At 52.3% G+C, this 24,310-nt stretch overlaps 2 protein-coding genes across 16 annotated transcripts; one reads left to right on the forward strand and one right to left on the reverse strand.

The window, feature by feature from the left end:
* Positions 1–138: 138 nt before the first annotated feature.
* On the reverse strand, positions 139–14,781 carry GIGYF1 (GRB10 interacting GYF protein 1). Of its 14 annotated transcripts, none has more exons than XM_073215131.1 (28): positions 14,578–14,781; positions 11,353–11,476; positions 9,365–9,519; positions 9,223–9,283; positions 9,007–9,115; positions 8,783–8,912; positions 8,578–8,673; positions 8,302–8,413; positions 8,097–8,205; positions 7,696–7,748; positions 7,318–7,488; positions 6,874–7,136; positions 6,652–6,760; positions 6,009–6,146; positions 5,684–5,784; positions 5,316–5,487; positions 5,037–5,203; positions 4,818–4,918; positions 4,619–4,732; positions 4,389–4,489; positions 4,175–4,257; positions 3,929–4,069; positions 3,630–3,845; positions 3,190–3,374; positions 2,928–3,088; positions 2,679–2,836; positions 2,484–2,613; positions 139–2,390 (listed from the first exon to the last, which is right to left on the reverse strand). In XM_073215131.1, the coding sequence occupies exons 5-28, from the start codon at positions 9,039–9,041 to the stop codon at positions 2,338–2,340; spliced, it is 3,099 nt and encodes a 1,032-aa protein (XP_073071232.1). In that variant the 5' UTR covers positions 9,042–9,115; positions 9,223–9,283; positions 9,365–9,519; positions 11,353–11,476; positions 14,578–14,781; the 3' UTR covers positions 139–2,337. The 14 variants fall into 14 exon arrangements, 13 of the variants coding, with proteins under 13 accessions (XP_073071232.1, XP_036867714.1, XP_073071234.1 ...); XM_037011819.2 differs by having other exon boundaries at positions 3,190–3,377; positions 14,578–14,777; XM_073215133.1 differs by having other exon boundaries at positions 3,190–3,377; positions 7,708–7,748; positions 14,578–14,775.
* A 568-nt stretch (positions 14,782–15,349) lies between these two features.
* Positions 15,350–22,812, forward strand: POP7 (POP7 homolog, ribonuclease P/MRP subunit). Of its 2 annotated transcripts, none has more exons than XM_073215135.1 (2): positions 15,350–15,581; positions 22,129–22,812. In XM_073215135.1, exons 1-2 carry the CDS (start codon positions 15,484–15,486, stop codon positions 22,559–22,561), a joined length of 531 nt encoding a protein of 176 aa, XP_073071236.1. In that variant the 5' UTR covers positions 15,350–15,483; the 3' UTR covers positions 22,562–22,812. The 2 variants fall into 2 exon arrangements, with proteins under 2 accessions (XP_073071236.1, XP_017535405.1); XM_017679916.3 differs by lacking the exon at positions 15,350–15,581 and adding an exon at positions 21,609–21,884.
* Positions 22,813–24,310: the final 1,498 nt, after the last annotated feature.

The following is a 24,310-nucleotide window of genomic DNA, read 5'->3' on the forward strand; positions in this document are numbered from 1 at the left end:
TGGCCTGTGCGACCCAGGAAACCCTTTCTCAGCCTAAAGCATATCACAGGTGGCAGGAAGGCCCCCTGCCAGCACTTCTCAGCTGTGCCAGGCACCCACAGTGCCCTCTTCCCCAGAGAAGAGATGCAAAGGCAGAAAGGGAGAACACACACCAAGTTTTATTGGGGGTTAGGGGAGTATTTACAGGGATGGGTAGAAAGGGAAGTCACACAGGGTAGGGGGAGACTGCAGGTACAAGGCAGACAAGGGGACACAGGATGACCCCTGTACCCAGCACAGCCCTGGGAAGGGCAGAAGAGCAGATGGCCCAGTAAGCTGGATGGGGCTGCAACAGACAGTGACAGGGTGGAGTCCCTGGGCTGGGGAGCTCAGGGGCTTGTAAACATTGACCACTCTCAGAAGGGGATAGGGGTGGGAGAGGGCTCCCCCTACACTTCCTCACAGGGTTAAGGCCTCTCCAGGCTCAAACCCCCCCCCCAAGTTCAGTCTCTTTGGGGGGAGGGAGGGGAAGGAAGAGACAGGGAAGTGTCATCCCCCCCTACATTGGCTGGGGCAGGGGTGGGGGGGTTACATTCAGTCACAACAGCACTCCCCCAACACCTCTGATGCCACCACACACTGGCGTGAGGAAAGGGGGAGTTGGGGGGCCAGCAGCAGCAAGACATCTCCCCCTGGCCCATCACCCCCTTATTGCTTTAGAGAGATATTGTCTTTTCACGGACGCTAACACTGTTGAAACCAGGGAGAAGCAGGTGGAGGGAGCTCCTCCACCCCGAAGGCCAGCTTTACCCCCAACACTGACCCAGTTGCCACTTTGGTGCAAAAAAAAACACAAAAAACTCTCTAGGGACAGAAGGGAAAATGGGGGCCACTCCCCATGTCCCCAGGGCAGGAAGGATAAATACATTCATGGAGGGGAGGCAGTGGCAGAATCCTGCCCTAATACTGCGCTCTCAGCAATGAGGTCATGGGAGAAATCAGATGAGAAACCGAAAAGACAGAGCTGTTAAAAAAACACACACAAATGGAGACATACCCAGGTAGGTGATTGCAAAGTGGGTGAGCAACAGAAGCACGACCTACCCGTGACCCAAGAGAGACTTCTATTCTTGACCCCCACCTTACCCAACTAGTCAAAGGAGCAGGCAAGGAGGAGGCCATGCACTCCTCCCCCATATGGTCAATGGAGGGGGTCAGGGCAGAGCCAGGTGGTCCACATCCCACACAGCTGGCTTGCAGGTGGGGGCTCCCTTCTAACACCCCCGGCACTGCAATGCCAATTCCCAAGCCACCCCCTCCTTTGGCCTCCTGGGCCCCTCCCCTCCCCACCTTCACAGGAGGAAGTCATGTAGTGGTGCCTCTCTCCAGCCTGGAGGAACTGCTCCACCCCCACCCTCCCTCAAGGTTGAGGTAGGGGGTATAGCAGGGGCTTGTGGCCCGAAGAATACATTCATGTGGCAAGGCAGGGGGCTGGGGCTTGCAGCTTCACACCTAGGTCGACCCCCAAATGGCAGCGACAGGGGAAGCCCCTCACCAGGGCAGAGTGGAAGTTCTGCTGCCCTGATGGCCTTATGAGGTTGGCACTGGCCAGCCCTCTCCCATCAATTCCATCAGCCAGCGGAGGATGGCAGCCAGGGAGCTGAGGCAGCCTGGCCCATTTGTGCAACTTTCCCCCAAAGCAGCAAAGCCAAGGGGCTACTTGGGCCCCCATCCTGGACATCTGTGCCAGTCACAGCAACAAGGGAGCCGTTCACAGCGGGTCCGGCCGGCGGGGCTGAGGAGGCCTCGCTGTGCAAACTGCTGGCACCCCAGCTTCCAGTTACCCCAGTGGCCCACCTTGCAGGGTAGGGAGGGTAAGTGCAGCCTGAGGGCCAGACAGGACAGGTCCATGGGGCCCAAGTCCCCACTGCCCCAAAATAACAGTGTGTTTTTTCTTTCAGTCTCCTAACCTTTTTTTTCATTGTTTTTCTTTTTCTTTAAAAAAAAAAAAAAAGGAAACAGCGGACCTTCCATTGTCACCTCCACTATCCCCACAGGGGGAAGGCAGTGATCAGAGTGTAGCTTTCAACAACTTTTTTTTTGTCTTTCCTAATGGTTTTTTCAATGTTTTAAAAATTTTTTTAAAAGAAAAGAAAAACAAAAAAACCCTTCCCCCCATCTGTAAAGTGCCTCGTGGTGGGTGAGTTAAGGTGCATCGTGTGGTTTGTAACAAGTGCTGGGGACCCTGCCCCTGCTTCCTCCTGTGCTCCTCATGGGGAGCCTGCAGGCTGGGGACCCAAAGGTCCAAGCTGCTGCCACCCCTGGCCCACAGCCCAGGGGCCTGGTGGGATGGGCTGGTCAGTAGTCATCCACGCTCTCGATCTCACCAGAAGGTCCATGCAGGGAGTACCCTGAGGCCAGGAGAAGCTGGGTGTGAGCACTCTCCCCCAGGCTTCTGCTCCAGGCTGGGGAAGGAGTCCCCCTCCTGTACCTCCTTCCCTTACCCAGGATGCTGGGGTCTGAGTGCAGCATCAGTGCCCGCCTCTTGGCCTTGCTGCCCTCCCCAGGGCCGAGTTTGGTGCTGTGGTTGGTCTGAAAGGCTGTCTGCAGGGAGCCACTGCTTAGCCAAGCCTCCTGCAGGAGGGGAAGAGTCAGGAGGACGCTGGCACTCACTCTGCACCGGGGCTGAGAAACCTTACCTGCTGCCGCTGCTGGCTGGCTTTTTGCTTGGCCCTCCGCTCCAGGAACTGTTTGGCAAATTCTTTGGCTTCGAGCGTGTCCCCCAGGCAGGAACGGATATAATCATGGACATCGTAGGGGGACTCCACCTCCTTGAGGATCGCTACAGCCATGGGCACTGTGGGGCACGATGGGGGCTGTCAGGACCCACCCAATGCAAGTCAGGAGCCATTGGCCCAGCCCAGCCTCCCAGGGTCGGCCCTGTGTACCATCCAGGCTGCCTGTGGTGCTCAGCGTGTGTAGCATCTGCTCACACCACTGGGTGAAGCCATCCTGGGGCCGGGGGATGCCCTGTAGCAGCTTCAGCAGCTTCTCTTCCTCCTCGGTCTTTTTGCGCACAGGCCGACCTGAGAGGTGGCTGTACGAGTCACTGAGCAGGACGGGGGTCAATTAGAGACAAGAAAACAACTCAGGTGTCCCTCATCCCTCTGCCCCAGGCCCTATCCAGACCCTGCAGGCCTCAGCACCCACCTGAGAGAGGGGCTGCTCCGGCTGTTCTTCAGGCCCAGGCTGCGGGCCAGGCTCCCACTGCTCTTGAGGGTGTCCTCCCAGAGCCCCAGGCTGCCGCTGCTGCCCCCACTCTTGTCCGGTCCGCCCCACAGTGGCCCAGCCTCAGCTACCCACTGGTTCAGGGGGGCAGCGCCCAGGCCCCCAAGCTGCTATAAACAGCAGAAAGTCAGGGCCCAACAGGAATACACACACTCAAGAAAGCAAAGTAGAGAGGCTTGTCTCTGTAGCAAAAGTGGGACAAGGTGAGGGCCACATAGGAAAGCAAGCTTTCAGGGTCAGGCCATACAGTCTAAGCTCAGAGACTCCCCCCAACAAGGCTCACCCTGGGAGCTGACTGGAAGGGGGGATTCCCAAGGGCCCCAAAAGTACCAATCAGCAGGGGACAGGCCCTGCCTGCTCACCACGCGGTGGTTGGACTGGGCCCTCGATGGCTCCCGAGGCGGGGGCTGCTTGTGCAGTTGCCGCTCACCCTCCAACTGCAGCTCCAGCAGCGTCTTCATGGACAATCCCTGCTTGGCCAGACCGGCCCAGAGTGGGGGCGGGGAGCTGGGTGCAGGGGGCACGGTGGCAGCCTGTTGCTGCTGTAGCAGCTTCAGTAGTAGCTCCTGCTGCCGCACCTGGGCCAGAGGCACGCGGTGAGGGAAGTGGGGCCCCAAGCGCAGGCCCGGAGGCCAAGGGTTCACCCAGCTCAGGCGCCCACCTGCTTACGCCGGAACAGTTCCTCTTCCTCCTGCCTCCGCTTTTGCTCCTCCTGCTGCTGCTGGCGTCGCTTCTCCTCCCGGCGCTGGCGCTCCTCCTCCTCTCGCTTCACCCTGAGCTCCACTTCTCTGCGCTCTTGGAACTGGCGATCAGTCCACACACTCCCAAGTCAGGCCCAGGGCACCTGGCCCTCCCGCCTCAGCCCCACCTGCCACCCCAAGACTCTGCTCCCAGGACGCCTACTCACTTTATGTTGCAGCTGGAGCTGTTCTAGAATTGGACCCTGAGTCGAAGAGTTTACTGGTATGTCCCAAAGACTGGCCTCACCGCCTGCAGTAGGAAAAGGCAGATGCAGGAGCTCAGGCCCCGGGCTGGAGCTGAAGGGAGCAGCCCCTGGCACCTACTTGCCCAGAAACTGCAGGGAGGGCAAGACAGGGCCACCAAGCTGGCTAGCCACACACCTGATTGTGATGAGGCTGAGGTATGTATGTCCCAGAGGGAGCCTGAATCCGGCACCGATAGGGATCGGTTCATCGTCGGGAGCAGGTTCTGGTCCCCACCTCTGAGGAGCAAAGCACTGATTTTCAATCCCTGATCCCCAATGTGGCTCACCCTCATCCCCCCTCCGTGTCCTCATATACACACAGTGCAGGCACACAAAGACTGCAACACGACAGACAAGCCTGCAGACCTGGAGGGTTTGAGAGCTTGGAGCTGCTGCAGGAATGCGCTGAGCTGCTGCTGTGGTGGCGTCAGGTCCCCCAGAGCCACCTTTTCCCGGAGCGCACACTGTGGGAGCTGCCGGCTGCAGAGACAGGACAGGTGTGGGGGGCAGGCTACACAGCCAGTGTGCCCAGCCATACCTTCAAGCCCTTCTGAGCTCCCCATACCTGCTGACTAGCTGAAGAAACTGCTGGTGCTGCAGCTGCTGGTACAAGGCTGCTGCCGCCAACTCCTGTTGCTTCTTCAGTCGCTCCTGGTCCATGTTTCCCTAAGCCAGGTTGAGAACGTTCCTGTGGCTCTGACCTTGTCTTGCTCTGTACCACCCACAGTCATGCACCAGACTCCCAGCTCCCCTCCCAGCTCTGCGCCAAGAAGGGTATGCTCACCAGCAGTGGGGGTGGTGAGGGCCCTGGAGCAAAGGGCACACGACCCCACATCTTGATCACCTCACCCAGAGGCTGGAAGCCCTCATCACAGCCCCGCTTCACCAGCAGGGACATGGAGAAATAGCCTGCCTGGAACCACTCTGCCATCTCCTGTGTTGTGAAGGGGCCTGGCCCGAAGGAAGAGGGACTCGATCAGGAAGGTGCGCCAGAGAAGCCCCGAACAGGAATGGGCTTGTGTGGTCCTCCTGCCCCGCTGTAGCCCCGGCTCCCCACAAAAACCTTGGATCTCCCCCTGCGGGTCCTTGTAGAACCACTTCCGAGCGGCACCGTGGCTTAGGGGGAGGGCAGTGACAGCAGCACAGTGGCGCAGTCCCTGCGCCTGAATGGCAGCCGTGAACTGCTCTTCCTCCAGAGAGCTGTCCTGCAGGGAGGCCACCAGTTTCTCTGCCTCCTGGGTACAGGGAGAGAGAGAAGGCTCAACCACCCAGTCACAGACATCAGGACGGGGCTGGGGCTGGGGCTGAGGTCGGAGTGGGGTCAGGAGATCAGGTCACAGATGCAGCAGGACAGACAGGGAAAAGCTTGAAACAGCAGCTCTCTGTCCCCATGCAGGGATGATCCCTAGAACCTTCTTCAGGCCCTCACACCTGCTGCAGGTGCTTCAAGCCTTCATCATCTTCCAGGTCTCCAGGTGGGCCAGGAGGAGAGCCCACCCCAGGACTCAGTTGCATTTCCCTCATATCATCTCCTAGGAAAAGTGAAAAAAGAAGGTAGAATGGGGAGGTCCAGAGAAGGGTGAGCCAGCTGCTCACCCACCCTATCAGAAAGTGGGCTATGTTTCCAGCCCCCACCCGACCTGATGCCCTGCGCGTATGCGTCTCCTTCCCACAGGAAAGCGGGGGCAGGGGTGGGGGACGTTTTCCCATCAGTCCCAGGCTCCAGCTGCAAGGACAGCTCCCACCCTCTGGCTACCTTCAGCTGCTGGCAGGTCTTTCTCCACAGCCTCATCACCTTCCCCATTAGCTCCCCAGAGTGGGCCCAAGGTAGGCAGTGGGGACGGGGAGCTTGGCTTCTCTTCCTGGGGAGGCAGTGGGGTCAGTTCCTTCCCCCCTAGAAGAGAAGGGTCATCACCAGAATTCAAAACCAAAGAGCTGGAAGGCTTTATTGTTTAGCACAAACCCTCCTTTTGTGGTCAGAACTGGGGCCTCTGGGTGTTGAGTCCTTGCCCTTCACTGTGATTAACCCAACCAGTGCCCAGCAAATCACCACCACAGACCTGCTCTGCACACTTGCTTTCGTGACCCCACAGTGCTGGACACATCATTCACATGTCCACATCACCACCCAGAGCTTATACATAATACCACAGATTCAACATCATCTTCTATAGATTTCTAAAAGGACTTTCAAAGGTTGTTTCAATTATGCCTGATTTCTACCTGACATGCTTGCTGCCTTGGAGAAGCAGTGCTGCCATGCCCATGCACACTTGTCAGGACCCGCTCCTCCTATGCAGCAGGTGGGCTGCCGGGACCCGGCCTGGAGGGGGCCCCTCTGCTCCCATGGCCCAGCCCAAGGCTCTCAGGCACTCCCCCGCCCCCCTCTGCAGGCTTACCTGCCTCAGGTCCCTCCTCATCTAGCCCTTCTGGAGGCTCTTCCTCCTCTTCCTCTAGGCCCTGAAAGTCGAGGTCCTGCTCCTCAGGAATGGGCTCCTTGGGGCCCTTCTGCACAGCGTTAGGGGACGCAATAGGGAGCAAGGGGCACAGGACAATGGGTGGAATGAGAAGGTGCCATCCGGCAGGCTCCCACCAACCACTAATAGAAACCTTCTCCTTACCACCTCAGATACCTTGAGGGGCAAGAAGGCCCCAGAGGCGTCAAAGGTGCCCATTTCCTCATCCTCATCGTCTAGACACCACTCCGGGAGCCCATCCTTCTCATCATCAAAGCTGTCAGGCCCGCGGCACCTCCGGAGGTGAGAGCTGCCTCCTCCACCCCGCCCCTCCTCTTCACCACACCCTCGATCCCCTCGCAAATCAAATTCAAACTTGCGACGCCGGTCCCCATGTTCCCGCCAGCCAGCAGAGCGGGGACCACCATCTGGGCAGAAAAAGGGAGAGGCAGGGGATCGGAATCCAGTCAGGCCAGAGCCTCTGCTATTTCACTGCCCACCAGTACCCCTGGGAACCACCAGCACTCCCAGGTTTGCTCCCCACCGCCGTCCAGAAAGCTTTCTGCTCCTCCACCCGTCCCCAGGCCACCCATCTGGCCTCAGTCTCACCAGGGCTGGCTGAGCGCCAGCGGTCGCCATCTCGCCGGGGTCCTGCCCCAAGTCTCCAGCTGCCCTCTTCTTCCTCTTCTTGCTCCTCTCGGAGAGAACGCCAGTTCTCGCTATCTGAGCGGGCATGTTCCTTCCTCAGGCCAGACCCTCCCTCCTCAAACCCGGATCGAGCTTGGGGGTGGGGGAAGACAGAGTCAGCAGAATGGCAGCCACGGTCCCTGGAAGACTCTACTATAAACCTTGCTGGGAGAGAGAAGCCCAGCTCCAGGCCCTCCTCCCCTACCACCTCTCTTAGGCAGCACGCCCCTAAATGGGGTCACCCACTTCAGACCTCCCCCAGTTTCTCAATGGCATTCAGGGCCTGGCCATCACCCTCACCATTCTCCGTACCTCCATCCCTCCTGGCTGACTTCTCAAACCGCCTCTCGCCTCTGGAGGAAGGAAAAATACTAGTCAAGGGAGGGCAGCCTCCCTTCCCCAGCATGCGGGATCCCTGCACCTTGTCCGCTCTGCCATGAGAAAAGCAGGGGAAGGGGCAAGGAGACTTGGAAAAAGTTAGGCTTGAGAGGAAGCCCAAGGGGAGCACACAGAACAGGTCAAAGGCAGAGGGCAGGACCACAGGGGTAGTAGAGTATAGTGAGGTCTCTGACCAGGCCTCATTTGGTGGTCTCCTGTTGCCCTCTAATGACAAAGACCCAGGCCTCCCTCCGTGGAACCCTGAGACCTAACCCAGGGCTTCTCTCTGCTCTGCCTCTATGCCACCTCCTTCTGGCCTGCACCTGTCATCCCAACTCTGGCTGCGCTGGATCTCCCGGGGGTTTCGGCCAAAGGCTCCATCGCCTTCTTCAATGCTTCTTTGGTAAAAGCAACTGTCACCGCGGCCGCGGCCTGGAGAGGAACAAAGTGCACATGGAACATGCCCAGACCCTTTCTCCTCAGCCCCACCTCTGCCTGCCCCCACAGCACACCAGCACCCCCCTCTACCTCGGCTCCGAGTGCTGCCCCTGCCACGGGAGGTGCCACCTAGGGGGGGCCCAGCCCCTTTTCCCATCAGCCTCAGCACGGCCACGCTGTTCACTGACAGGGAGAAGTTTCTCTGAGGAGGGAGCCAGGGATGGGAATGAGGACCCGGGCGCCCAACCACCCCCATGCCTACCCAGAACCACCACTTCCACCATCTGTCTTCCCCACTTTAGACCCTCTCGCCAAGGTGGAGGAGACCCAGCACCCTGGCCTGCAGCTGCCCCAGCCCAGCCCCACCTGCTCCTCCTCAGTCAGAGGCTCCAGTGCCAAGGGCTGCAGTGGTTCCTCCTGCAGCACTGCAGCAAACTCCTTGTCCTGCAGCTCATCAGGAACCTGTCAGTTGGGGCAGGAGGGCTGAGATCCCACACGCTCCTTGGCCTTCTCTACTGACTGAGGCCAAACAGGCAATGGGCCACATACCCCACATCCACTGATTACCCACCTTGTTCTCCTTGACATAGAGAGCCAGCATCTCCTCTCGCCCGTAGCGATAGTCAGCCAGCTTGTATTTGGGCATGGCAGGGGATGGGGGTGGGGAGGCCACACTGCCACCGCTGGAAAGGGCCCTCAGCCTAGAAAAGACACATAAAGGATGGATAAAGACAGGAGTCTAAGCAGCCTTATTCTTCCTGCTTCTCCACACCACCCAAAGCACATCTGACTCACCACTCAGGCCCAAAGTTGAGGGTCTCTGCTGCCATTGTGGAACTGGGCGTGTCCTAGTGGTTGGAAGGGGTGAGCAGAGCGGGGGACCTAGCATTCACTCTCCAAACACCTGTGGAGGCACAGGGACACTGGACCTTGGGAACAGCTCATGAGGAGAAATATGAGGATGAGGTCCCCATCTTGGTGGGCACAGCAATGGGCTCTAAAAGGTTTTACCTAAGCCAATCACGTGCCACTCACACCATGAGTTCACGAAACAGCCACGATGGGGGAAAACCTGCAGGAGGGAAGGAAACAGGGCATCAAGAGCTTCTTCCAGCTCCTGCAGGGGGGTGCCCTCCCTCTGCCCCAGACTCACCTGGCAGACTTGCTGGGGAAGCAGGGGGGGGGGGCAGGGGCCAGGCTTTCTTCAAACAGGGGCCTATGCTGGAGTGAACCAGGGTCCCTAAGCTACTGGATGTTGGTCTGACCGCAGTGGTGCCCAGGGAAGGACCTTCACATCTAGGAAAGATCCTTCAGGAGAGGTAAGGGAAGAAGGCAGGGTTAATCTGGCCTCCCTGCTAATGATACTCCTCTCACCATCCTCTGTCCTACCTAACAGGGTGATCCTCAGCTGCCCAGAGGTTACCTCATCTCTGGCATCCACACGCTCATTAGGCCTCGAGATCAGTTAACTCACTCACAGCAAAGCCTGACAGAGGTGCTGGGGGTGTGGCAGAGCAAGCCAGGCACCTCTTAGGCCTCAGCACTCTAGCTGGATGGTGCAGCAGTTTGTAAGAGGGTGCTTAAGGTAGCATGGATGTTCAGAACAACAGAAAAACACACTCACATACACACAAGCAAACAGGAAAACCCACTGGAGCCATGAACATTCTAGAGAGGGAAAAGGTCACTTATGGAGAGGTGCATTAGAAATTACATGGGGAACAAAATTATCTCCCTCCTAAAAAAACTCAAGGCCGGCTGCTTGGTGGCTAGAATTTAGGGTTTACAAGGGGAGTAGGGGGGCTATTCCAAGGTCAAAGGTGGGGTACACACAGAAGGCAGGCAAGTCAGCCAGCACACCCACAGGCTGCTTTACCAAACAGGGATCAACACCTAGAGCCCTCTCGATCAGGAATACCCCAATCACGAGTACAAAGAGCCAAGAAAGGAACATTATTATGAGAGCAGCTAGGAAGCAGGGCCCCTCACCATAAAGTGGAAACAAAGTCAGTGTTACTGAGGTTGACAGAAGAAGGGCAGTGGCAGCCATCTGTCCCCTACTGAACAATGGAGGCGGCTCTCAGGGGATGGCTAATCCCTGGCAGTTACAAGCAAGGACGGGTGAGCAGGGTCTCAGGGGGCTGCCCTCACTGGCTGGTGGGGAGGCTAGACTGGATTGCATCTACAGTTCCCATCAACTCCAAGACTCCACACCTCTGGGAAGAAGGCAGAAGGGAATCCACCACAGGGGCCAAGGGCAAGAGGCTCCCACCTACAGCTGCAAGCTGGAAGGTGAGGCAAAGCTCCACGACACAGAACCCATTCCCAAATCCCAAAATCTCAGGGCAAAATGCAGCTTCTGAGACCATCTAGAGCAGAGCTGACTTCTGCTGGCATGGGCACCTCTTCTACAAAAGCCCAGATGCACACTGTGGTTATGGAGCACACCACAGTCCCCGTGGCTGTTGGGAGACACACATGCTGAGCAGCTCTTACAGTCACCGAATTCAAGTAGGCCTCCCAGAACAGGAGAGTAAGGGCCACTCTCTATGTTACGCCCTTATGTGATCTGGCCAATAGCAAACCTTGAAGGCATCATGCTAAGGGAAACAACCCAGTCACGAAGGAACAGATATTGTTTGTGTTCTCCCATACGAGATTCCTAAAGGAATCAAACTCAGAGACAAAGAGTAGAATGGGGGTGGGGGAATGGGGGCAGCAGGAGGCAGTGTGCCAGACCTGGGAGGCAAGGGAGGAAGGAGTTATTTCACAGGTACAGAGTTTCCACTGAAGTGGGGAAGATTAACAAAGTTTTGGAGATGGATGGGGGTGATGGCTGAGCAATATTAATGTATTTAACATTACAGAACTGTACACTTAAAGTAAAATGGTACATTTATCACTGTTACAGAAAAGAAAAAGGAGAAAAGGACACTGTTACAGAAAAAGAAAAAGGACATCTGGGGATAGCTATCACACACCTAAAGTCTTCCCTGCTCCAAGAAAACACCCTACATTCCTTCAGACCAGCCTCAGGAGAGGCTGTTCTGAGCCTCCCCAGTTCACTCCTAAGAGCCCAGTCTCCTAGAGGGACAGAGGTGTACTGCGGGCACAGAAGCTGGGGTGGGGGGGCACACTCACCCTGTCACCCTTCCAGGGAGCAGCAGTGCTCCTTGCCGCTTCCCACTACTGGCCTCTGCCTTTCTGTCTTGCTTGTACAGAGCAGACTGAGGGAAAGCAGCTCCCAGTGTGAGAGGCAGGGAAACTGCAGAGACAAGGAGAAGCAGTCGAGACAAGAAGCTAATGAGCAGCTGGAGAAAAAAGTCAAGCCCTAGGTGGACCCAGCCAGAAGAGGACCTGGTCCCAGAAGCTGGGGGCTGCCTGGCCCTTTCAGAACAAAGGAAGCATTGTGAAGCAGTGTATCTGCCACCCCACGTTCCCAGCCCTCGAAACAGGTGCTTCTCTACCACAGGCTGCCTCCAAGCCAGGGTTCTCACCTGGAAGTGACTCTGCTCTCCAGGGGAACATTTGGCAGTATCTGGAGACACTTTTGATTGGCATAACTAAGAGGTGCTACTGGTATCTAGATAGTAGAGGCCAGGGATGTGGCTGAACATGCTACAGTGCAAAGGGTGGCCCCACAACAAAGATTATCTGGCCCAAAGCGTCAACAGTCCCATGGTTGAGACACCTCCCCTGTGCGAAGAGCACAGGTAATGCAGCTTCCGTGTTTGTGGAGATGAATGGAAGGCAAGAGAAACCAAATTTACTCCAGCTCATTCTCCCCTGTGAAGAGCAAGGAGATCATTCCCTAATTACACTGTCCCCTGAGAGACATCTGAAATCCTGCCAGAAGGGAAAGAAATCCTTGAGAAAATGAACAGATTAAACAAAACATTACCCTAAGATTCTCAATCTCAAACTCTCAAAGCCAAGAGTCTGGATCCCTTGCCAGTAAAGGAAGAGAGGGCAACGTGGCAGGTGGAGAACCAGGGACAGCATCCTTGCCTGGCTGCTTAATCGAAGGCGCTCCTCACAGGCTCACCCCAGCTTGGCCCCACCTCTTGACCCTGCACTCAGCACCTGTCTGCCTCATCCAGCTCTCTCCCTTGCCCAGCCCGCCCTTTCTCAGGCCTCAGTATACCCTCACTCCCCAGCACCTTAATTATTGCCATTAAAAGACTGCCCCCTGCTGGAGTCAAGAGGAGAGGACACCCCAGGTCCTGGGTGCTCACAATAGGCTTGAGGGAACAGAAGGGGAGCCTGTTTTCTGGAGTTCAGAACTCAATGGTGAAGGAAAAGATCCAGAGAATAAACAGCCCCGGTACACACTAAATTAAGAACATTATTTCCTCACTCCATCACCCCTAAAATTAGCCCCCATCCAGAGGGTATTGTGCCTTGGCATAGAAAGGTACCACTGCTAATGGAAGTGAAGTCCCAGATTCCCTAACATTCGAGCAAACAGAAACAGCCCAGCCCCAAGCTGGAGGTGACTCCGCCCTTTCTCAGGATGGATATTTTCCATGTGCGGTAGGATGAAAACTCTTTTGAGGCTTAAAATGGGGCACAAGCCCATGGTACCCCGCAGCTGGTCTACTACCCCAGCTCTCTACACTGAGCTATCATGACAAATAATGCCCCTTGGCATGTCTACTGGTTTTCAAAGCCCTTTCACACTTTACCTCGCTTTGATCTCTTCTGCCCACTTGCCCAGTGTTGGGCCCCAGCCAGGGAAAACAAGGAAGGTGGCTGCAGCTGCCCGGACAGGAGACCCTGATGTCCCTAGACACTCTAACCCAGAGGAAAACGGGCGCACAGGCAGCAGGAATCACCTTAAACTCACAAGCATACTTTGTGAGTTTTAAACCATTTTAAATTCATTAAAATTTTAAAAACCCTTCACACGGCCACCTCTTCTCACCTTCTCTGCTCTAAAGTGGGCTATTTTTGCTATCCCAAACTCCAATTACAAGCGTTAAAGGGCAAAGTGGGTCCTGTAATCATCAAATTATTCACAATGTTAGTATGTCTACTGGCTGAAAAAGCCAAGCCAGCGGTCAAAAATTACAACTCACTTGACTGTAATCCCTATATGGGACAACCTTCAAGGCCCCTGGTCCACAGGCCATGGCAGCCAACATAAAATCCAGATCTGTCTCAACCCTTCACAATTACATGTTAGCCCTACAATCTAGGAAATAAAATTGGAGCTGGGGTGAGGGTGGGTGGCCGAGACTGCACAGGGAACAGTACTGACCCAGGAGCCAGAGCTCAAACTCCCACACAGTGAGCAGCAAATGAGACAGCCTGTTGGTACCCAAGGTGTTGCAGCTGCAGAGGCAATAGACTGGGGGGTCTAAGTTGCAACTGGCAGATCAGCTCAGAGGGGCAATGGAGCAGTTATCTGGAGGCTGATCTCTGAGCAAAGAGCAATGAGAACCAAGAGGGGAGTTAAGACTTGGGCAGAGAGTGTGGAAAAAGAAAGAGTCGGCCAACAAGTACTGATTTTTAGCATCTCCCGCGCGACAGGGCCCTACTCTGGACCGGACCTGGAAGCTCACTGGTAATTGTAGTAGTGACTGAGTAAGTGGGTCTCTCTAAAGTTAACCTGAAAAGGGAGTAAAAAGGGCAAAGTGCGAAGGGCCGTGGCCAGGGAGCTGCTGCATCAGAGGAGATGGGCTGGGAAGAGCCCAGCATGGCAGGAAAGACTAAGGTGTTTAACACCGCCGGACAACAGGGAGGAAGGAGACCCCAATGACCAAGCACTAATGTCGCTGGCTGAAAAGAAATAAAACCCAGTCAAGGTGCTTTGTTAAAAGGAAAAGCCTCCATGGAGCGTTAGCCAAAGTCATGGAACACTTGCACTTTGAGACCCGCAGGGCCCAGCTAATTCCGATAAGAACCCGAGGAACATTGGGGAAACCTCCGGGGAGTGCCGGGCATGAGGGTCGGGGGCCCCCGGGCGGGCCCGGCAGAGGATGGGGGCGAGGGCCCCGGGCAAGGCTTCCGCGGGGCCGGATAAAGACCGTTAGGAGCGCGGGGATGGGAAAGAGGCTGGTCGGCCGGGGAGGACGGCGTGCCCTTCAGGGAGGGGGCCAGGGGCGTGGGGTGAGGGCGGACACCCCCAGGAGCAGTCGACCTCCCTTGGGGCCGCGCTGGGGGAGGGCCCGGCGGGAGGCCTGGAGGCGGACGCACCGGGCAGCGAGGGCGGCGGCCTCGAGAAGAGTCGGGGGAGGGTCCGTGCAGGCGGCCCGCGCTCTCGCTCTGGCTCTCGCAGGCTCCGCGCGGCCGCCTCGGCGTCGGGGGCGGGCCTGCCCCGGGCCCGGCGGCGGGCCGGGGGCCGCGGGGCCGCCGAGCGCTTACCGCAGCGGGCGGGCGGCGGGCGGCTCCGGTCCTGGGGCGTTGGCGGCGCGCAGTGGGCCGGGGGCACCGGCAGCAGCGGCGGGGGAGGGGGCGCTGGCGCTCCCGCGGTGGCCGCTCCTCTCTGTTTGTGTTTGTAGCAAGATGGCTGCCCGCCTCGCACCACGTGACACGGACGCGGGGCCACGGGGCCGCCCCCTCCGCAGCCGCCGGCGTCTCCTCCGCCGCCTCCCTTTTGCGGCTCTGGCTCGCTTCACCCGCCCGGCTTCTTGCCCTCTCCAGATGCCTGGCGGTCAACGCCTGCCGCCCCCGACCTCCCCACCCCCCGGCACGTGACCCGAAGCTCGTCTTATCACGTGATGCGGGGCCTGCGGCGGCCCCGGGATGAAGGGTCCGAGATGCTCCCCGCACGTGACGGGCGAGTGTCGCGACAGAGGCTGCGGCTGTGGCGTCGCCGGCTGCTCCTGGCCAGTGGGCTTTCTGTAGGAGGCCCACCTGGGTTGAAGGAGACAACGTACAATCCCGAGGTCGTTCATTAGATGGTCAGGGATATAGGAAATAAGTGGGGAATACAGTGATTTAGAAACAGTCCGAGGCAGCCCTGCCTGGTGAGACCTGGAGTTTCTATCTGGCCCCTCCACAGACTGCCTTCTAGACCTGGGGCGAAAGAGTTGAAGCTTTCGGGCCTCCGTTTATCATGTATTGTAAGGTATAAGAGGTGTTTTCGCCTCATGCCCGGCCCCCACTCCACTCCCTTCCCGGCGCGTTGAAGGAATTAAAATAAGTGAATGTGAAAGGGTTTGAAAAGACAGGAACTGCTATGCAAAGAGGAACTGCACTTGGACACGTCCTTTGTTTTAAAAATGGGGTTTTCAAGAATGACTTTAACGAATTCCCAAACTTTTGGGGATGAGAAAGTTTTGTATTTGCTTTCACCATCCAGAATGTGTCTACTTCCCAAACAGCTGTTATCAAGCAAAATGTAATCCTCTTCAGGATAGCTACAGGTAAATTCAGAGTTGTAGCTTGAGTCCCCTGTGTTGTGCCATAAAGGAGCTCCGACCTCAGGAGCTACCGCGAGGATCCTTTGTTCCTGCAGCGAGTACCTCCCAGGCTTCTGTGCCTTTGTAGTTTCATTGTCAGCTTTTTTCAGTCCCCTGGACTTTCCTGCTGTCAGGATTCCTCTCTCAGTCTTAGTCAAGCTGCTTGCTCACAGGCTGGAAAATGCAACTGTTGAAAGCAAGAGCTCCGGTGCTGGTTCCATCCTTACTGTCTGTGGCCTTGGGCAAACGAATTAATCTCTCACATTTAACAAGGTGCGTGGCAAGGGGGCGAGCTATTCCACAAATGATAGCCAACAGGGGCTTCTGGTTCCACAGGGTGATAGTATTCAGATTGTTAACACTGAAAATGTAGCAACAGAACCCAAGCTTGGGTCAGAATTCTCCTATAATAAAGTTCTAAGTTTATGACAGCCTTTTTTCCTTACTCAAAGCTTCTGTTGTTGCTTTTTTTCAACTTTTCTAGATTGTGTCCTGAGTAGTTGAAGCTTCCGGGAGCTTAATCTCTGAATGAATGAAGCCTTCCCATGTTTTGTTAATTAGCCAATGTGAAATTGTAAATTATGGTAGAGTAACGGTACAGGGAAAAAAAGGGAAGGGACCTCTGGAAGGGAAGCAGCAGAGGACAGTGGCAGCCTGTGGGTAGACTTAGGAAAAGGTGGCATTGGCTTTAGGATAGCTACCATCCAGACTGATGGGAGAAGACCTGGATAGCTAGTTGAATGGGTATTAAGTGAAACAAGTTGAGGGCATTGAATGCTACCATGAAAATGTTTATGATCGGAGAGCAGCACCCACTGGACACTGCCTGTCAAGGAGGCACTCAGGACTTGGGGGTTGTCAATTGGGTGATTACCCAGCATTCTCCTGGGCACCAGCTCGTGACCCCCACAACCCCAGCTGTAAAGTGTGAATGCTGCTGCTGATGACACTGTGGAAATTGAATCATATAAGTGCTCTCTTGAGAAAGGAAACTGAAATCAGAACTGTGATTCTCCCATAAAGAATTTATTTATTTTTAATTATGAAGAAATCACTTGACCTAAAATAATTTTGTTTACTCAGGTACTATGTTGTAAAATGTCTTGTTCTGTGTTTTAAACTTGCAAACTTTTGAACTAGAGATTTGGATAGATGCTTAACTGCAACAAAAGGAGTATCTCAAGTAAGACCAAACAGCCACGCTCTGCCTTTTTTCCTAATGGCAGATTGCTCTGCAGCGTTTACTTTCACTGAAATGCAAAAAGATATGGACCATCTTGGTGTGGGATCAGGATCAGTTTATTACAGTGCCTGGCTTCAACCACCTAGATTGTAACCTTTATATTGACCTAGATGTCAAAGTTTGGAAAACATTTTAGATATTGTGACAAGACACACAACTTGAATACTGGAGCAATAGTTCATAAATTGTGCTTGTTATCACACAAAATGTGTCTTAAAAATATTTATTGTATTCAGAATTACTTTCTGCTATGAGCTAAGTTCTTTGGTTGAACAAATGTAACTGCTTGTCCACTTGCCAATGACCTCCACATTGCTAAACCCTCTGGCCCATTATCTTAATGTGGCCCCTTAACAGCATATGACACAGCCAGTACTCACTCCTAATGGAATTTGTCTTCATGTAGCTCCCAGGACACTATATGCCCTTGGGTTTCCTCCTACCTCACCATCTGCTCCCTCAGAGTCCTTTCCTGGTTCCTTCTTACTTCCCTAGCTCCTAGGGCTCAGTCCTTCAGTTAGGCAGGAAAATAGATAGGAGCAGGGTGGAGAGACAATTAAGGCCAGTTCCAGACCTCTCCATTGTAAGAGGAGGGATTGCAGAGGATATATGTCCTACTGCCAGACATCTCAGCTTAGCTATTGCTTCCTTTTGAAAACGTTGGGTCTCCCAAAGTCATATTGGCTATTCCTCCATAAAAGTCTACTGAATCCTGTTCATGCTCCCTGCTGAGCACTGGTCACACTATCTTGTTCATCTCATCTGCCTTCCCACCAAACTATGGACTGCTTAGTGCAGTGTTCTATGACGTAACCAGTATTCCAACAGCTTAACAGGTGTCCTTGATCTAACTTTTATTGCTGAGTAGTATTCCACTGTCTGGATATACCAGTTTGTTTAACCAGTCACTCATTGAAGGACGCTGGGGGTTGATTCTATATTGGGGCTATTATAAAGAAACCTGCTATGGACTTTTGTTGACAGGTTTTTAAATACCCATGACTGCTCTTGTGGGGTCATATGGTCAGTGTATGCTCAGTTTTAGAAGAAACTGCCAAACTTTTCCAGAGTGGCTGTACCATTCACATCTTCACAAACAATGTATGAGAGATTCAGTTTTTCTGTATTCTTGTTAACACTTGGTGTCATCAGACTTTTTATTTTAGACATTTTAATAGGTGTGTGGTGGTATCTCATCATGGTTTTAGTTTGCATTTCCTTAATGGCTAATGATGTTGAACATCTCATGTGCTTATTTGTCATCTTTATAGCCTACAGTGTCCAAAGTGTCTGCTCAAGACTTTTTAGGAGTGGGCTGGAGAGACAATTAAGGCCATTTCCAGACCTCTCCATTGTAAGAGGAGGGATTGCAGCGGTGTCTTTATTGGGTGTCCTTATTCACTTTCTAATTGGGTTGTTTGTTTTCTAAGTCTTGAGTTTAAAGAGTGTTCTTTATGTATTCTGGATACAAGTCCTTTGTCAGATATGTGAATTGCAAATATTTTCTCCCAGCCTGTGGCCTCTCTTTTCATCTTATTCATGTGGTCTGTCACAAAGTAAAAGTTTTTAATTTGAATGAAGTACAATTTATCAATATTTTAAGCTTTATGGAGAAGTGATAAAATAGAATTTTTTTTTCTTTAATTGTACTTTTGGAGTTAGGTCTAAGAAATATTCACCTGACTTCAGGTCACAAAGGTTTTTTTTCCAAAATTGTCTTCTAAAAGTTTTATAATTTTATATTGTATATTTAGATCTACCAGCCATTTTGTGTTGATCTTTTGCATAAGCTGAGGGTCAGTTCTTTGTCTATTTGTCCAATTGTCTGAGCACCACCACCTGCTAAAAAGACTCTTTCACCTGCAACTGCTTTTTGTGCCTTAGTAACAAATCAGCTGGCTGTACTTGCGTGAACCTATTTCTGGGTTCTGTATTCCATTTTACTGATTTTTATGTCTATCCCTTGACAGATACCACACTAGTTGATACTATGTTTATAGTAAGTCTTAACATCAGGTAGTGTGACTGCAACTTCTTTGTTTTTCAAAATTGCTTTAATTTCCCGTGCTCTTCCACATAAATTTTACAATGAATGTGTCTGTATCTACAAAAATTCTTGCTGGGATTTTCATGGGAATTGCATTGATCCTAGAAATCAGTTGAGAAAGAATTATCTTTACTATGTTGAATCTTCCAATACATGGACATAGTATCTCTCTCCATTAATTTAGATCTTTGATTTATTAGCGTCTTGTAGTTTTTAGCATACAGATTTTGTACATGTTTTATTAGACTTATATCTAAATATTTGTCACTCCTCTTCCCTTCCCCACCCTCCCTGGAACTCCTTTATCTAGAGTACTTGTAAGTGGTATTGTATTTTAAATTTTGGTGTCCAGTTGGTAATTGCCAGTATATAGAAATACAATTGATTTTTGTATGTTAATCTTGTATCCTGCAAATTTGCTAACCTCATTAATTATGTAAAGTTTTGTAGATTCCTTGGGACTTTTTAGGCACACAAATCACATCATTTGCATATAGAGACAGATTTATTTCTTCCTTTCCAATCTTTATTTTGCTTTATTGCACTGTATCTTTTTCTTGCTTTATTGCACTTTATTGTACTTATAGCTGGGGCTTCCAACAATGAGAGTGGTGAGGAAGCCATCCTTGCCTTTTTCCTGATTTTAAAAGAAAAATGTCCAGTCTTCTTCCATTAAATACGATGGTAGCTGTAGGCTTTTTGCAGATGCTCTTTACCAGGTTAAGGAAGTTCCTTCTGTTCTTTGCTGAATTTTTATCATAAATGGGTACTAAATGTTAAATGACTTTTATGTATCAATTGATACTGTCATAAGGGTTTTTTTCTCTTTAGCCTGTTAATATGGTAGTTATTGATTGGTTTTCTTATAGTGAACCAGTCCTGCATCTTTGGAATAAACTCTACTTCATCAGTTTATAATTCCTTTTATATACTGGATTCAATTGCTAACATTTTGGTGAGGATCTTTGCCTCTTTGTTTATGAGAGAAATTGGTTTGCAGTTTCCTTCTTTTGTATAATCTGTCTGGTTTGGGCCTCATAAAATTAGTTTGGAAATGTTCCTATTCTCTTTCCTGGAAGAGATTGAGCAGAAGTTGTGTTTTCTTTTTTCTTTTTTTGTAGAATTCACTGGGGAAATCAGGTAGGCCTAGGTATTTCTTTTTTTAAAGATTTTTTTTTGCACTATGAATTTAATTACTTTAATAGTCATAGGACTGTTCTGATCATCTCTCTCATCTTGGATGGGTTTGGTAATTTGTGGTTTTCTAACAATTGGTCCATTTCATTTAAGTTGTTGAATTTATGTATGTACAGTTTGTACTGTTCTTTAAGTATCCTTTAATATATGAGGGATCTTTAGTGCTATTCCTGCGTTCACTTCTGATCATCATAATTTGAATCTTGTTCTCTTTTGTCAGTCTTTAGAGAAGCTTATCAATTTTATTCTTTTCAAAGAACCAGTTCTTAGTATGAGTTTATTGTTTTTCTGTGTTGATTTTTGCTTCTTATTTCCTCCCATTTTCTCCCTTTGGCTTTATTTGGCTCTTCTTTTTCTAATTCATTGAGGTGGAAACTTAGATCATCCTTCTATTCTTTAAAAAATATTGTTCAGTGTTTCCAGAATACTCCTTGGTTCCCTGAAGAGCTTCTGTTAATCCATCAAAACTCAACACAGCTATCACTTCTGAGGCAGAATAGGGTTGTAGCCAGGCCTTTCCTCCTCATCCCACATAAACCCCCAAATTTGTGGTTAACGAAAGAATCTGCACCTAAAGGATTTAAATGGTGCTGGGAGGGAAGTTCTCAGGTACCCAACATCTTTTCATCATCCAGTCAAATGGGGCCAGACTCCCCCTAGGCAATTAGATAAGGGTCTGGGGGTCATAAAAATGCCAGCTCACCTGTGTAGGCTTATAGCTTAAAAGGTTATGTTGAGATTCTCAACTCAATGGCAAACTAGGAATTATCATCCTCATTTCGGTTATGGGGAAACTCAAGCAGAGGATACAGTTTGAGTTCCCAGTGCAGGTCTAACTTCCGGAGGGGTCTCAGAAGCTGCATCAATGGGGCAGAGGAAACCGCTCCTCACTAGGTGCCGCCCCCTCCCGCTAGGGGGCGCACGTAAACGCTGCCGAAAAGCTGGTGGGCAATGGTTGAGGGGTGTTGGTGAGAAGGCGTGAAGCTTTCCTATGGCTCATTGCTTGGGTCCCCACATTTGCCTGGCGTCAGCCCGTCAAGGGGAGAGGGACAGATCTCCGTGAACTGCAGGGGGGTCTCGAGGCACCGTCCAACGCCGAGTCGGGCCTCGCCATCCCGTCTTTGGGCAACAGAGACCTTGGCAGATTAGTTCTACCAGCTCTACCTTGCCACCCCTGACCACAGGAACTGTAATGGACGCGGGCATTCAGATTTGTCTTCAGGCCCCTTCGCGATTACCATCCTGAACTCGCCCCCCGCCCCAGCCCCCCTATCCTCCACGCCCTAGAACAGCCTCCTTTCCTCCCTTCTCCCCTTCACGACCCGTCCGCGGGCCAGGAACTTGAACTGCCCTAGGGATGCCTGACCCTGCAGCTTCCCGGAACCTCCCGGGCGTAGAGTTGGTGCACGCCCCCTGCCTCTGGCCCCGCCTCTGGGGCGTACACGTGGTAGAGCCTATCACCCCCGGAAGTCGCGCAGTTGCGTGAGCGCTCGGGAAAGGGGCGGAGAGAAAGGGAGACGGGAAGACGATTCGTGGATCGCCCGGCCCCGACCGCCGGGGACGGGCGCGCGTGCGCACGCCGCACCCCTTACGGGAGTCCGGCGCACACTGGGCACCTCTGGTGTGGTGCTACGGTCGTGCTCCCCTTTCCTTTCTTTACCTTCTTGGGGCCTGTGGATCCCAGGCAGTGCTTTCTGTTCGGAGCAGTAGGCACAAGGCTTGAGTCGCCTGGCAGGGGAGCGGGCTGCGTGCCTGTGGAGGGCCCTGTGGACCAGAGAGAGTAGGCGCCCGGGCGAGGAGGGTGGTGGGGGAACCTGAGGTTGGGGGCAGGGTCTTGAACTAATAGAAACTGCGGGTGGGTGAGATACGGGAGCTTGGGGTGAGTGGGAAGGGACAGAAAGGGTGCAAGGGAAGAGGGGCATCGAGTGCCTCCTCTGCCGGATGAACCCCTTGGGCAGGAAACAGAATAGGAAAGGAAGCAAAATCGCTTGTCACCCCCTGATCTCATCCCTTTCTCGTGCCAGACCACACAGCATGGCAGAAAACCGAGAGCCCCGCGTGACCATTGAGTCTGAGCTAGACCCGGTGGAGTACACCCTTCGGAAGCGGCTTCCCCACCGCCTGCCCCGGAGGCCCAATGACATTTATGTCAACATGAAGACTGACTTTAAGGCCCAGCTAGCCCGCTGCCAGAAGCTGCTGGACGGAGGGGCGCGGGGTCAGAACGCATGCACTGAGATCTACATTCACGGTTTGGGCCTGGCCATCAACCGTGCCATCAACATTGCCCTACAGCTGCAGGCAGGCAGCTTCGGGTCCTTGCAGGTGGCTGCCAATACCTCCACCGTGGAGCTTGTCGATGAGCTTGAACCAGAGACTGATGCCCAAGAGCCGCTGACCCGCATCCGGAACAACTCAGCCATCCACATCCGTGTCTTCAGGGTCACACCCAAGTAACTGAAATGAGGCAAGCCCTCTTATCTTCCTTCCTCCACACAACTAGACTTAGCTGTGGCCCTCCTTGTATGGAGTACTGTCACATAGCTCCTACCAGAGCCATGTAAGAAAAAGCCTGTCCCCTCAGTCCAGAGGACTGAATTGAGAGGGGCCGTGTTGTTTCTTGTTGGGCCCACGCAGTGGGTCTTCCTGAATCTTTGTGGTCTGTAGCTATTGTCCTAGACAATAAAAAGTATCAAGTTGTGTGGCCATCTCATTGCCACTACCTCTCCCTTGTGTGAATTCTATGTGTACCCGGAAAGGGAGAATAGGAAACTTCAAGTGATGAGGTGCAGGAGGGGAATCCAAGGGTTTCCTGCCTTCACAGAGGGCATAGTATATCAGACTACAGATAATGTAACATAAAACATACTAGTACAGTGCAGAAGTCTGACGATCCCAATGTTTGCTTTACAAGTTTTTGTCTTCTAAGAGGAAAGCTAGGCAGATAGGATAGTTGTATGCTTGGGAAGCATTAGGCTCTCTGCAGAAGCAACCCCTAGACTTTGCCACTGAAGAAAGTTGTATGAAAAAAGCATAGTTGTATGCTTGGGAAGCATCAGGCTCTCTGTGGTGGTTCCCAGGCTTAGGAAAGGTGAGGGTTTAAGAATGAAGGAAGTAATAAGGTTGAATGTAAAAACCACATTGTTTTTCTTTTGAAACCTTCATAAGAGTGTATATCAATGATACCTTAATAAAAAAAAAAAAGAATGAAGGAAGCATTGGGGGCCCCTTCTGTAGTTGGGTCTGACTCACTGCTTCATTTGATTCCTGGTCCTATAGGGCCCAGATTGTTTCAAGCAGCTATGGTCCAGAGCCTTTCAGACATCTCTGGCTGGGCTGCTCTAGTGAAAAAAGAAAGCTACCCCTAAATTACTGGGTGCACAGGTAATAAATACTTTTTGTCTGGATATTTGTTAGAGGATCTGATTTCTCATGTTTATCAAACTAGTGTCATCTAAAGCAATGTTTATCAAAGTGGGTGATGATCCATTTGTGGGTCAACCTTTTAAAAAACAACTAAAAAAATGCAACTTAAATGCTCCTTCAGTTATAGATGGTATATACACATATGTTCTAATTATGATGTTAATTGTGATTTTTTACTTTTGGCTGAAGTCAAAAGAGTTTGAAAGCCTTTGATCTAAAGGTTGGTAAGAGAATTTTATTCTAGTTTGCTTGAAGGTCCTTTGGTTGGGTTTCTGAAAATTGGACTTCTGATTATAAAAATCCCTCCCTCTGGCTACAGTGTAACTGTTGATGAGGGACTTTTGGGTGAGTGACTGCCAGCAACTCAGGAAAGCAGACTCCTGACAGAAGCACTAGTGTTTCATCCAAACAACTAACCATGTGCTGAGTGCCTGCTGTGAACCAAGGCCTGGGTTGGGCCCAGGGGATAAAATGGCCCCTGTCTTCAAGCAGCTCACCATTTAATTGGAATGTGAGTACACAGATTTTTGTGAATGAGTAAGGTATGTAAGAGGGTAGAGTAGCCATGATACCCAAATGTGGAGAAGGAAACAGCCAACTTCCTGGTGGTGTGGAAAATGGTTTCACCTTTGACCTGGGTATTGAAGGATGAATAGGAGTTTGCTGGGCAAAAGAGAGGGGAGAGGTCACATCTGGCAGAGGGGTTCGCAGGCACAAAGGGGATTCATGAATAGGCAGAGTGTGTTCTGGGACTGGAGGGTCATTCGGGGTGGCTAGAAA

Source organism: Manis javanica, chromosome 10, assembly GCF_040802235.1.
Source record: "Manis javanica isolate MJ-LG chromosome 10, MJ_LKY, whole genome shotgun sequence".
NCBI classification, from domain to species: Eukaryota; Metazoa; Chordata; class Mammalia; order Pholidota; family Manidae; genus Manis; species Manis javanica.

What these genes read in the sequence shown, in the direction of transcription:
- GIGYF1 (XM_037011824.2), bottom strand. Translation starts at nt 9,041, where the DNA reads ATGGCAGCAGAGACCCTCAACTTTGGGCCTGAGTG. An exon ending in GCTTGAAGCACCTGCAGCAG is followed by an intron (nt 5,488 to 5,683) that starts GTGTGAGGGCCT and finishes CCCTGTACCCAG; the next exon opens with GAGGCAGAGAAACTGGTGGC. An exon ending in CTCAGACCCCAGCATCCTGG is followed by an intron (nt 2,391 to 2,483) that starts GTAAGGGAAGGA and finishes TCCTGGCCTCAG; the next exon opens with GGTACTCCCTGCATGGACCT.
- POP7 (XM_073215135.1), top strand. Translation starts at nt 15,484, where the DNA reads ATGAGAAAGTTTTGTATTTGCTTTCACCATCCAGAATGTGTCTACTTC. An exon ending in CCTCTTCAGGATAGCTACAG is followed by an intron (nt 15,582 to 22,128) that starts GTAAATTCAGAG and finishes TTCTCGTGCCAG; the next exon opens with ACCACACAGCATGGCAGAAA.